This window comes from Micromys minutus (assembly GCF_963924665.1).
Source record: "Micromys minutus genome assembly, chromosome: 9".
NCBI lineage: Eukaryota > Metazoa > Chordata > Mammalia > Rodentia > Muridae > Micromys > Micromys minutus.
Window position 1 is genome coordinate 22737112 of NC_137978.1, and position 14799 is coordinate 22751910.

At 38.4% G+C, this 14799-nt stretch overlaps 1 protein-coding gene across 1 annotated transcript in view; it reads right to left on the reverse strand.

The window, feature by feature from the left end:
* The window catches only part of DNAI4 (dynein axonemal intermediate chain 4), a gene marked incomplete at both ends in the record, with an annotated part of 72161 nt that overhangs the window by 7725 nt on the left and 49637 nt on the right, over window positions 1-14799 (reverse strand). Inside the window, 5 exons of the mRNA XM_080920941.1 lie at window positions 6659-6780; window positions 7075-7232; window positions 9512-9663; window positions 11441-11527; window positions 13777-14003. Of these exons, the coding sequence (XP_080777067.1) occupies window positions 6659-6780; window positions 7075-7232; window positions 9512-9663; window positions 11441-11527; window positions 13777-14003 (746 nt within the window). The remainder of the gene's footprint in view (window positions 1-6658; window positions 6781-7074; window positions 7233-9511; window positions 9664-11440; window positions 11528-13776; window positions 14004-14799) is intronic.

Below are 14799 nucleotides of genomic sequence, written 5' to 3' on the forward strand. Positions count from 1 at the left end.
CTACAGCCCAATAGCTTTTCATACAGGTTTATATATTCAACTCTCAATCTATAAACCCTCTACACAAGAAGATTGAATCAGACAAAGATACAAACTGTTCTTCTATATGAGATATTAGACCTATAAAATCCTTAATGTTTATAGCTATTTAATGCCAATCAGTCCCACCTGGATCCAGCTGGTCCTTGGGAACCTCCATGTTGCCACAAACCTACCTTCGTCCTCTGACCTCCTCAGCCCTCTCCACCCTCTCCACCTCCCTCTTCACCTCCCTCGCCATGCCGAGTCACTGGCTTTCTTTATTTTACTAATTAAAATGGGAAGGTTCAGTTGGAGTCACGTGACTAGGCAGCCCTTCTTGGGGAAGTGGAATTAACATTAAAAATAGAAACAGCTTCAGGACAATCTACAATGGCACACTTCTCAGACTTTAAAGGCCAGGAAAACATGATTGATGTATTTCAAAGCCTGAAATTGGTAACGGTGGAACAAAAGTATTACTAGAAGTAGCTGGACTGGATAGGAAAGACCCCCCCAAAGGTTCATATACTGAAACACTGGTTCCCTTGCTGGTGGTACTGGTTTGGGGGTTGTGGAAGCTTTATGATGGTGAGCTTTGCTGGAGGGAGTAAGACTTTGGGGTTGGGCTTTGAGGTGTAATCACATGGGGTAGGTAATATATAGTATATAGTATATGTAGTTCTTTTTCCTTATCCACTGTTGCATGCCTACTGCCTCAGCAGAAACCATTCCTGCCAGCCTGTATGATGTCATGAACTATGAGCAGAACTAAGTCTGTCCACACTTAAGTTACTTCCGTGAGGTATTTAGTCATTGTGATGAGAAAAACTAAGAGATATACCATCACAGTTATCTTTCAAAGTGAACAGAAAAAATAAAGGTGTTCTAAAATGAGCACAAGCTAAAGCAACTCATGACCCCAAACCTGTAATGCTGAAGATATGTAAAAGAATCCTCAACAAAGAAGAAAATGAAAACCCACCTCATTCATGAGAGTACAGGAGAGAAAATTTCACCACAGAAATAAACACACAAATGGAAAGAAGACATATGCTGTTAACCAGAAAACACCTTATATGAATGGGGCAGAGGCAAATGATAGTTAAATTAACAAAAAAAGGAGTGAAGAAATTGTAGGAGTCAGTAGTCCTTCTCATTAATAGCACTAAATGTAAATTGTATTAACTCAGAAATACACCTCCCTAGCAAAGACACATAGAAGGATTCAAAGTGATATTTCATGCAAGTACAATCCAAAGACAACCAGAAGTAGTTGTGTTCACATCTGACAAAATATGCTTAAGCCAAATAAATGACTAATATGAACATACTTATATATTATGTAATAACCTGAATAGATATGATATATGATATACAATATTTCATATTACATTTCATTTTACATATTATATATCATATATTTTACATCATATATCATACATCATATATTATATATTATATAAAATATTATGTTATATATTATGTACCATATATTACATATTATAATATATAATATATTACATATTACATATTATATATTTATAATATGTATTTATTGTGTGTATTATAGTATATAGTATTACATGTATATGTACATATATATGTGTATATATATGTATATATATTACTACTTTCCTTGTTAGATATAATGGTGGGCTAGAAACTGTTTCCCTTGTTACCCAGGAATAAAGAAAGGCAGAGTGAGGAAAAAAAGACATATTCTGAAGAAAGAGAAAAAGCTTCAGAAATTCATGAGCTGTGAGATAAAAACCCAGGCTGTAACAGATCCCAGGATGTTGGAGATACTGATTATGAGAAATCCTCCAAGGAAAGCTGTAGATACAGAGTGAAGCTGAACCACAGAACAGCTATTTTTGCTGAACGTGGCAGGTACCAGGGATAGGGAGAGCTATCCAAGATTTTTGGAGCACAAGTGATTCCATCATGGGATCCAGATATGAGCCATGGAACTGCAGGGTTTGGTGTTTACTCTGCTAGGTTCTGGTGTAGCTCTGGTCTAATGTTTCACCACTATGCTCACACATATACACTTAGGAAAGAACAGCCTCTGTGTCATGTGTTTGAAAATTTAACATTTTTTTATATAACAGGGGCTCATAAGTGAAGCTGGTCCATATCTCAGGACATATTATACCAATAGCTTTGAATAAAGCTACTAAAAACCATAGGGACTTTCTGAAGTTAGATGAATGCATTTTTTCATTGTAAGACAGCCAGAAACGTGTAAAAAGCTGAAAAGTGATATGTTGCAGTTTGAAGTTGATAAGGGAAGAACTGTGACAGTCAGTGTTGTCAACTTGGCCTGCTCTGGAATTACCTAGGAAAAAGATCTCTAGACTTGTCTTTGAAGAACTGTCTAAATTACATTAACTCTGTTCAGAGCTCCAACCATAACTGTGAGTAGCTCACGAGCTGTGGTCCTGTACTAAAGAAAACTGAGATGCTAACGGAACACTAACGTTCCCTGCTTCTGGGACCCATGTTGAGTAGCTGCCTCCTACTCTCGCCTACTGACTTCCCTGCAGTGATGGCCTGGGTCCCTTCCTTCTTTCAGTTGCCCTCTTAAAACTATTTTTGTCACAAAAATAAAAAAAAGTAATAAAAGAATCAGAAGATGCAACTTATTGAAACCAGATTTGAAAATGGAGACATTACAAGTACCAGTGAAATTCAGAAAACTGTTACAACATATCTTAAAAGTGTCCTCTCCAGGAAGTCATGTTCCAGGAGGCAGAGGCAGGCAGATCTCTGTGAGTTCGAGGCCAGCCTGGTCTGCAGAGCAAGTTCTAAAACAGATAGGGCCAGAGAGAAGCCCTGTCTCAAAGAACCTAAATAATATGATATAATATAATATAATATAATATAATATAATAGTTTACTATTACATGTATTATATTATACATAATATAATAGCTTACATGTCACTAAATTGGAATATCTAAAGAAATGAATGAATTTCTATATGCATATAACCAACTAGAGTTGAACCAAGATGATATAAACAATGTAACAAAATTGAACCAATAGTTAAAAAGAAATAAATAAAGAAAGAAAAATCTGCCACCTATAAAAAGACCAGATTCTGATAACTTCAATGCTGAATTCTCCCACACTTGTAGAACAGAAATCACATGATCATTTGCATATAAACAGAAAGGGCTTTAGACAAAATCTAGCATCCCTTTATAAGCAAAGCCCTAAAGACAGCAGAATGGCAGATATCGATCTCATCATAACCAAGGATATATACAGCAGAACTATAGCCATTATGATATTAAGTGTGGAAAAATACAAACCATTTCCACCCAAATCAGAAACAAAAAAAAAAAAAAAAAAAAAAAAAAAAAAAAAAGATGCCCATTCTCAGCTCTGGCAATAAGACAAGAGACAGAAATAAACATGATACAAAAAAGAAATGAAGAAGTAAGTATATTCTTATTTTCATTGGTAAAGACTTATAAGAACATTACCAGGAAGTTCTTAGATCTTATCAATACTTCAGCAGGATGGTAATCTAGAAAATTATAATAAAAACTCAGTAACCTTCCTACATACCTGAAACAAAGATGCTTAGAAAGAAGTTGGGAAAACAATGTCTGTCAAAAGGTTTGTTCTTAGATAAATAATATTGACAAATCCCATGTAAATTTAAGTAAAAGAAAGACAGAGAAGACTCAATAAAATTGAAGATAAAAAGGAAGGATGTATAGCAGATTCCAATGAAACCCAGAGGATCATCAGATAATAGGAAGCATATTCCAAAAAGACCCCGTAAAACTTGTGAGAAGCCAAGGAAGCCTAGCCTGGGCGATGTAAGATTCTGTCTCCACCTCTCCTCCACCCCTATAAAATAAGCACACATGTAAGACAGGAAAACAGAAGTAAGACTATTTGAAAAGAAAGCAGACTAGTGAGAGGAGGGGATAAGAACATGAAATAAAGGATGAATATAAGCAATGTGTATGTGTGTGTGTGTGTATGTATGTATGAAAATGTCAAAACAAAGTCTATTTTATGATCACTGAAAAGAATAATTTTAAAAATCTGTATATGAAAAAGAAGGATGCTCACAAACCAATTATTACAGTTTACATTTTTTAAATTGAGTAAAGCAAGAAAGAAACTAAAACCAGTAAGAATGGCAGAAGGGAAATTACTAGGACCAACATGAGAACCAATTGTACAGAAAACAAAAAAACAGTATGAACATAAATTACATCAAAATCCGATTTTATGAGAGAAATAAAATGGCTGCAGTGTTGTGTATATACAATCCAGCTGTTACATGAAAAACACTCTAACCTAAGTGTTTTAGATTTGCCCCAGTGATATACAGAATTAGATCCCCTGCCTCTTCAGACAGATTAATTGGAAGAAAACAGAAGATACGAATTAAGTTATTAGAGAATATTAAATGACATTATAGAGTTATTAAAGGATGCTAAAGGACTATCAATGTAATTATAAATCCAACAATTTAAATTAAATTAACAATGTTAAAGACACTTTGACAATGTTAATGCAAAAGGAAAAAAAAACACCATAGATGACCACAGGTAACTGTACTCTTATTAAAAATTTGAATTTATGGTTATAAATTTCATCACAAAGAAAACTCCAGGCATAATTGGCTGGTCAATTCCATCTAATGTGACCACAAAAGTAATGCTCATTTAATCCAAGTCCCTGTAAAAAGGACTTTGCAGGGCACAGTTGTTACCCAGGGCAATAGCATCACAAGGAAATGAAACTACATACCATAATGCTTAGAAACAAGGAGAAGATCATGTCACACAGACGCTCAGCATGCTACACCCTAACTATATTAAAAACACTGTAAGTCATGAACACAGGGATTTTGTCTCAGGAATAAAGTTTCAACAATGATAACCAGAACAATTCACCATATGGACAAGCTTAAAACTAAAAGATATGAGCTGTCCAACCATTTTAAAGACAGAAAAAGCATTTGGCAAAATCCAGCATTCACTGAGTGGCACACAGGTCCTCACTATTAGGTCCTATTAAGAGGGTTTTCCTTGTTGGGGCAGGTATGGCTTTGCTGGAGGAAGTGTGTCACTGGGAATGCAGGCCTTGAGGTCTCAATGCTTAAACTATACCCAGCATGACACCCACTCTCTATCTGTTGCCTGTGCATCAAGATGTAGAACTCTCAGCTCCTTCTCCAGCATCATGTCTGCCTGCACGTCACCATGTTTGCCATCATGACCACAGACTAAACTTTTAAAATATTGGCTAACCCCAACTTTTCCTTTATAAGAGTTACCATGGACATAATGTTTCTTCACAACAATAGAAACCCTAAGACAGTACGCACATGCGTGCATGTGTGTGCATTTTCATATGCGCATAGGTGAGAAGACAGCTTTTGTTCCACCTTGTTGAGACCAGGTCACTCTTCTTTTTGCTATACAATATGTTCTAGGCCAGCTGGACCATGAGCTCCTGGGTAACTCTACTGTCTAGAAATATTGGCTTTACAGATGCATGGCACTGTATATATTTCTCACATGAACTTCAGAGAGTGGCAAGTGCTTTTACCTCCTGAACCTCCTCTCAGGCCCTCAAAGTTTCACTCAAATGAGGCAGATGGTAGTGTCACACTAAACAGATGATGGACGTCTGGGACTTGTTTTCTTTGAGGGCTGCCATGGTGTCCAGTCTTCCAATTCCCAAGTTCCTCTAGAAGAGCTGGACCTCTTTTTCTGCTCGGATATCATTGAGGTCTTGAGAAATATGAACTGATTCTTCCTAATCCCTAATTCCGAGAGCTAATTCTCACATTAAAATGAATGGCTGAGCAGTGACCGGTCCAACCTGAGGTACCACGTGGGTAGGCACCAATCTCTGACACTATTAATGATGCTACGATGTGTTTGCAGACAGGAGTCCAGCGTAACTGTCCTCTGGAAAGCACACCTAGCAGTTGACTAAGACAGATGCAGATTCCCACAGCCAAACATTGAACGGAGGTCAGGGACCCACATGGAAGAGTTATGGGAAGGATTAAAAGCCCTGCAAGAGATGGCAACCCCGAAGGAAGACCAACAGTGTTGACTAACCTGGACCCCTGGGAGCTCCCAGAGACTGAACCACCAACCAAAGAGCACACACAGGCTGGTCCAAGACCCGTAGTACACAGAGGGCTGCCTTGTCTGGCCTCAGTAGGAGAAGATGCACCTAATCCTGTGGAGACTTGATGCCCAGGATAGGGGAATGTGGGGGAGGATGGGGTTTGCCCCCTCAAAGGTGAAGGGAAGAGGGGATGGATAGAGGAACTCTGAGAGGGAGGACTAGGAGGGGGCAGCATTTGGGAGGCAAACAAACTAATAAAACTGTAAAGCAGCACATTATAGAGTTGATTTATGTAAGTACAGTAGCGTAGCCGCAAGGCCGAGAGGTGAGGAGAGCCATGTATCTCAGGCATGACGCTGTAAAGAGAAACGATTCTGCACAGCTCCTCTCTACCTCTTCATATTGGCAGCCATATCTATGTTGATATTTTTTTCAGGGTGTGTTCAATTCACAAATCGCACCTCAATTTTTGGAAACTATAACAGAAAACAGTAGATAATGGGTTGAAGTAAAATTTTACCTTGGGGTGAAAAGCAAAGCACATCCCAGGAGCCTGTCGAGATATCAAAGCCTCGCCTTTCTTTTCCTTTTCCACTCCCTTCTTGCTGCTGGTAACAGTTGTTCGCTTCAGTCGTATCAAATCTTTATGAAAAGAAATGTGTATGTACGTTTATATTTGTGTGTATATACATATATAAACATATATATACACATATTCACATGTTCATATATTCATATATATACACATTTTCACATGTTCATATATACACATATTCATATATATGCATATACACATATACATATACACACATTCATATATTCATATATGCATACATACACATATACATATATATATATACATAATCATATGTCTAAGTTTTTCACCCAGAATTTTTAGTCCAACATCTGACAATGGGCTTTCTTTCTGAATTTTACCATGACAATCCAGTCCTTTGCGAATGACCCACTTGGCGATCCTTCCATCGGCTGATATAGACACCAAGATTTCTTTTTTATCATCTCCAGTAGTTCCTCTGTCCTGCTCTATCCACTGCACTTGCCAAACAGGTCCCAAATGTTTTTGGGGTGATTCACTAAAGCAGAGGAAAATGCCAAATAAAAATTACTTAAATAATTTTGAAGACCTTATAGTACAAATAATAACAATTCCACAAAGATCTTTTCTCTACTCCTATAATGATGCTTATAGGTAGGAGCGAGACTTGGTCTTGCAAGGGATTGGGGTTGCTTTTATTATATAATGTTTATCTTGACTTGAAATTACTATGAATCCAGAAGCTGCAAGCCTCTGGTGGAATTAATACCTGTCACTTAACAGCAGATGATTAAGTAAGAGATTAATTGCTAGGGTTTTTTTTTTTTTTTCTCTCCTACCCAGAAGCCTCATTTCTTGCTTAGCAGGTGGGAGAGAAGTTTGAAGCAATAAACTTTTATTGAACCAGGAGAAGAGAGTCACTTGCAGAAGAAAGAAGAATTACACAAATATGTGTGTATGTGTGTGTGTGTGTGCATACATTCATATACAAACCCACTCATACACACCCATACACCTTCATGCATTCCAGTTGGGTCACCTACATACTATCTCATAATTACATACTTAAATGCAAATATCCATACTGACATATGCATATATGGAGCAAACCCCCAAGTGCCAGTGCACTCATTCTGGTTGAAAAATGAGCTACCATCTTTGTTGCGTAGAGAAAGAAAAAGCTTCTACCCTTTTATTGTTAAGAGTTAAGGCCGAGTCTGTAAGAATAAGCCTGCCTTGCTACTAAGAAAGCCCTGTTCTGTCCCGTTGTAAAGAGAACGCCTGCTCTTTCTGCAGCTTCTTCTGGGCCCCTCGTTCTCCCTGCACTCTGCACATTGCTCTCTTCTGCTCTGTCCTAATGTCCTCTCTATTTCTAAGGGAAAGTAAAAGGGAGGATCTATCAGTCTACATGCTCTCTAAATGTCTAAGTCGCTTTCTTAATTTCTAATGTCTTCTCCTTCCTCCTCCTGGCCTTGTTCTCTTTTCCTATAACACAATGCCATGTAATGTAATGCTCCCAGTTTTCGGTACCTTTTCTAGGGAAATAGATCATATGGTTTTTTTCATGAATCTTTTTTATTTTATGTTTTTACAAAAGTTCACTATAAGTTCAAACATAAATTGGAATCATGAATGGAATAAGAAATTTACAACGGAGATGTTTACATGTGTTTTCATTAAGAGTAATTATCCCAATAGACATTCATTATCTGTCACTAGCTCCACAGGTTTGCTGAAAATCATAATTCTTGTGACTAAGTCCTTAGAATCTATATTTTTCATTTTATGTATCCACTCTTTAAACATGTTAAATAAGTAAGTTTATTTTTTCTACTTCTTCTCCATTGTTCAGATTAATTAGTCTTTAGACTGTCATTCAGATGAACAACCATACTATATTTCATTGCTATCCCTATACTTTTAGGATTACTCACTGGCTTGCCTCTGGGGTTTAATATTTTTTTAAATTAAAATGATCTCTCAGATTACTGACTTTTTTTATCTGATGAATTGAGTGCTGTATTCTTATTATTCATTCATTTGATTATTTTATATTACCTTTCCAATACAGTAGTTTCGAACTTTTAATAAAGGATAACTTTGAATAGTCAGTAAAAATAAATACGGGACCTTTTACCAGAAGCAAGGACTCATACTGTCTATGCAAATAGCTCCAACAGTAAGACCCTCTTGTTTAACAACCATTCCCAGTCTCCACACGACTGCGAATGTGTGTGCCACCGTGTCTTAACCACACTGAAATCTATCTGGTCTAAAACATAACCAACCACCTAACTTTTGTAACTGTCATTTCTTTTTACCTGCCTGTGCTCTCCATATAACCCGTTCATCATGTCTTTCTTCTTCCTCAGCTCTTCCTGTACTGCTGTTCCATGCTAAATATTGTACGCCATGATGAGAATGTGGAACAAAGCCCCTTTGCTCTCAAGGAGGTCACACAGAAGCTCAGAAAGATCTACTCTACCATCTACTCACCAATGATCTGTGTAGCATCAAAACGCAAAAGAAAGAAATGAAGTGTCCTAGAGGAGGTGATGTCAAGCAACAGTCTAAAAATATCAGTGTAAAATACCACTAAGCTGAGAGAAGTTTGTTAGCAAGAGAGGCGGAGAAGAGGAAGAAGAAAGTAGTAAGTATGAGGAAGGCTACTCACTTTGAAAACAATGGTATTACATTCTCAGTAACAACAGAATATTCACTTAAATTCATTACTCTGATACATGCTGGGGGGGGGGTGGGGAAACAGTGTGCATTGTGTTTATTTATCTCCAGTATGCATTGTGTGTGGATTCTTACCTACTGTCCAGAACTGGAGTGTTGTGGCTGTTCTGCACATTATAAACCGCAACAGTGCCGTTGTGATAGCCAACTGCCAGCAGATTAGGTGAGCTGACTGAGAAGTCCACAGAAGTAACTCCATATGGACTCTGATAAATACGTTCCGGCCACTGTGGGGGGAAACGTTCTGTTACAGATCGCAGGAGGGCAGACTATGGCGGCAGCTGAGACTGCCTTGTGCTTGTGAGGACGTTAGGAAGTTAGTCTGCCTTCAGTTACTCCAATCTAAAGCTTCTAGTGCACATGAAAACAAACCTTCAGACAGTCACTTCCTTTACTTACTATAAATCCTTGGTCCTCAGTGACTTCATGAACACACAATGGACTTCTGCACCAGTTATCACACTGGAGTAATCCTCTAGCAGGGACTAGTGTGACCAGTACACATTTCCCTCCTAACACAGACACATAACAAGCTGCAAACAGATCGCACATCCCTATCTTCTGGCATTTGTTTTAGAAACTTACATTGTCTCATTATTTCTACAAAGCAAATAGGGAAAAAAAAAAAACCCACCAAAACTCTCTAAGCTACTTCTTTTTATAACTCGATTACGCCTAGACTAAATCCTTTCCTCTGCCCAATCACCATGTGGACAAGGAGTCCTCTTGCATTTAATATATATGTTCCGATGAGTGTTAACCTCTCGTCCTAAGGGACTGATTATAGCCACTCACAATGACTGTAACCACTGTGTATGCTCCTTTACCCTCCATCTTTTTGACTCCAGATTTTACTTCCAAGTTTAAATTAATATAAAGCTATACAGCAACTGTATATTTAATTAAGAGCAAGGCTATTTAGTTAAAAGAGTACTATCATTCTTACCCTTCCTCCTTATAAAGTTCATAGTATTGATATCTAAGTTGGAAAACAGGGTTACCCACTGGCTTGATTTTGAGACTTAATACTTTTTTTCTGAGAAAAGTATTATTTCTCAGATTACTCTTTTTCAGTAGCTGAATGAAGTACCTTACTGAAGGTCCTCTTACTGATCCCCTGGATAATGTGTTGTTTTCAATGGGTCTTTAATGCTTTTATACTTAGCTGAGATAACACAGCAAATAAAAGATTCTTGAAATGTATTGTGTGAAGTCATAAATGATTTCCCTTTATCCTATGTTAAATAAGAACACATTGTTATTATGAATTTAAACTAAAGAAAACACTAAGGACAAGGGAGATGTTGTTAAAGTCCTTGCCCATTCAAATCTGAAGACCTGAATTCAATTCCCAGAATCCATGGACAAACACAGGTTTCTGGTGGCACGTGTTTTTAATTGGTAGGCAGAGACAAGGGGATCTTGGACTAGCTGGCCAGTCTGTCCTGTTTACTTGATGAACTACAAGATGAAGACTCTGAATAGCTCAAGCCAGTGAGAGATCCTGGTTCAAAAGAACAGGTTATGACCCTGAGGGAACAATACCTAAGGTTCTGTGCTCTAACCTACACACACACACACAAACATACACGCATGCACAGACATACACAAAGTGTATACGTACCTGCGTATATATGTACACTTACACATATAAACACACACACATACAAAAGAAAGAAAAGTGAAAAGTCTTGACTGATAAAATGGTCTGGACTTAGCTGAATTATTATTATTAATAATAATTTTAAAATATTTATTTTGTGTATGTCACTGTCTTCAAACACATCAGAAGAGGCATCAGATCCCATTACAGATGGTGTGAGCCACCATGTGGTTGCTGAGAATTGAACTCAGGACCTCTGGAAGAGCAATCAGTGATCTTAACCACTGAGCCATCTCTCCAGCCCTTGAACTTTGTTGAATTATTACACATAAATACCCAGTGTACAAACACCCTGTCAACATTTAACTAAAGAAAGAGATGCTTATTCCTTTCTGGGTTACCATGGGGTTCTTTATTGACCAGCAGCAAGCCATTCCTTTTTTTTGTTCTTTAAATCCAAAGTTCCCATAGCCAACAGCCAACAGGTCCTAAAAAAACAAAATAGGACACTTCAGAGGATGACAGGATATTGTAGCTAATGAATAAAGGTGCCTACTAAAGGACCATCTAAAAATACTGGTAAGACAGAGGGCAAGGGCTGGAGTTCAGAGGTGGAGTCCTTGCTTAGTATATAGAAGGCTCTGAGCTTAACGTACACTAAATATTTACTTCAAAGATGTAGTTACTCCTGAAATGCTATTTGGAATTGCTAGTTAGGAAATACTGAAAGATCCCGGGACTAGGGAAGCCCCTCACTCAAGTGATAGGATACGAAAACCCAACAACTCACCAAGAGCCTATCTTGCTGCAATCAGGCAGGAGGTTTATTGAGGGGAAGGGGGTAGACCAGAGCTTTGGGGATGACATGTATCTCACACAGGAGATAGAGGAGTTGACCCTGAACTCAACTGGGGGGACATATTTATAGGGAAAATTACATAGGCAGTTAGCAACGGGTGCATAGCAATTTCATTGGTTTATTCAAATTGGCACACTCTGTCCATTTTGGACACGATTCAACTCTAGGCCACTCTATTTTGGGGCACACTGACCTTCATACTTTGTTTCTCTCAGGACTCAATGCCAGCCCAGACCTTATGGAATCTAGTCGGCCTGGGTTTGGGCAACTTTTTTTAAACAAGTTATTTTGTTCTTAGCCTTGAAGCAAACTTGTCCTCAAGGGAGGGTCAGTAGGGACAACTTGAAATTTTAACTCTGAAGCATTTTGTAAAACCTAGGAGAATAGCAGCTTTGTTACTGTATAAATATTCTCCTTTAAAAAAACAAATAAACCAGCCTCTGGCTCAGTGGTTCTCAACCTTCCTAATACTTCGTGTTGTGGTGACCCCCAGCCATAGAATTTACTTTCATTGCTACTTCATAACTGTAAGTTTGGTACTGTTATGAATTATAATTTAAATAGCTGTGTTTTCTGATGGTCATTTGAGGGGTCACAGCCCGCAGATTGAAAAACACTGCCCAAGTTTATCTGCCTCAAGATGACTCTGGGGAATCTCCTGCCAGATGTCAGCACCTGAATCCTGGCTGCTCCATTTCCTGTTTGGGTGAGGTTGGAGAAATTATGTATTATCTTTGTGCCTCAACATAGTGGGTAATCACATTCATATAGTTACGTTAGCACGAGACGAGAGAGATGGATCAGCACTTATGAACATGTACTGCTGCTCTTCCTGAGGACCTGAGATCGGTTCCCAGGACCCACACTGTGCTCAAAAACACCTCTAACTCCAGCTCCAGTGCGTCAGTAGCCTTTGTCTTCCTAGGACATTGCACTCACACGAACATATTCACAAACAGGCATACACCCCATTTAAAAGAATAACAATAAAACCATAAGAAAATACTTCAAGTCGTTCCTGGTACATGTGAAGTGCTGCCTATGCATCTAATAATATTAACATTATTACTAAGACAGCTCACAAATGTCCTACGCATTGCATGATCACTGGATTAAGTATACCATCCCACATAGGACTGCTTAGAGGAGAAGAACTTAGGTATATGAATTTCAGTTAAACAAGCCAACCACACACTACTTTCTAGTATATATTGCATCATTCCACATAGGTTTAGTGGATACCATGTGGCAAGCACGCTTTTAAAATAGAGCTAGTGATATGTTTATATGTAAGAAGAAATATGAAACCATTTGCATTTTCTCCTTTTTCAAATATAAACTTTTGTCAGAGATATTTTAAACTAGGTGTTATATAGTCAGGCCAAAAAATAATAATAATAAAATCTTTTGACCAAGTCTGACTAAAAACATACAAAAAGAAGCAAAAGCCCTTTGTTTTCAAATTTGCCAGTAAGAACCAGCAAGATGGCTCATTGAATAGAAGCATTTCCTGCACATACCCGATGACCTGGGTTCAATGTCTAGAACTCACAACAAGCCAGGTTTGATGGCTCACATTTGTAAGTCAGAGGTGGAGCCGGGATAATAATCTGAAATTCACTGGCCAGCTAGCCCGCAGAACAGAGCAGAAGAAATGAGAAACCCTGCCTCAGAGAGGTGAAACTGAGTCATGACATTTGTTCTCTGGATGCGCACACACACACACACACACACACACACACACACACACACACACACACAGAGAGAGAGAGAGAGAGAGAGAGAGAGAGAGAGAGAGAGAGAATAATAAATAAAAATTCACAGAAGAATTGTAACTTAAATGCTAGAATGGGATTGTTACAGCATTTAGTGACTTACTGGGTTTGCTTTGTTCCAGGAAAGGCTGCTCACATTGAGGCCTTTAGTTAAGTCACAGGAGAAAGACCAGAGCCGTTCCAAATTAGCTGGTATTGTTGACTGTTCTGTGGTTATCTCTATCTCTAGATCCATTTCCGTATCTTCTTCATCATCTTTCTTCACCTTGTCCTCTGTTGCCTTAAGGTTTGCCACTTGCAAAGTTTCTTCAGGCTCTCCAGGTTCACGTTCTAAAGTTAAATCAAACAGATGGCATTGCCCTCTGCACCTACAGGGCAGGGCCTGACAAAGGCCTCAAGTAGCATCTCTCAATCACTGACACTTACACAGCGTTAGATCTATTGGAATACACAGCTAGAGTGACAGGGTACCTAAGTGGTGACCCAAGCCTACTGAACCTTTCTGAGAACAGACCTTCCGATCTCTCAGAGAATGGGCCAGAATGATTCACATGCTGCTTATTTGAAAATACAAACAAACAAACTTTGTGCCCGTTTTTTGTTGGGATCAAAGTCAATAACTTTACCTTAGAAAGTATACATCTTGAAGCTGGGGAGATGGCTTAGTGGACAGTGGATAAGAGTTCTTGTTCTGAAAACATAAGAACCTAAATTTGAATCTCCAGAACACACACACACACACACACACACACACACACACAGACACACACACAGACACAGTTGAATATGGTTGCACATGATCACAACTCCTATTGTAGAACAAAAATACACATATCCTAAAAGCTCACTGGCCAGCCAGCCTAACAAAAAACAGTCTCAAGGGATAGAACAGACAGAGGAAGACACCAGATCTCCTGTTCTTCTGGCCTCCCTCTGTATGTATGTGGGCATAGGTAATCCAAACTCACATGCATACACTGTCCTCTCATAACACACACAGAAAGAAAAAGAGACAGACAGACAGTCAGAGACTCAGAAAAAAGATGTCAATTTATCTCATACCCATGGGCTCCTTAGACTTTAACTGAGGCAGGAAACTGAGGCAGGCAACTTCTAGGGTTTTTGT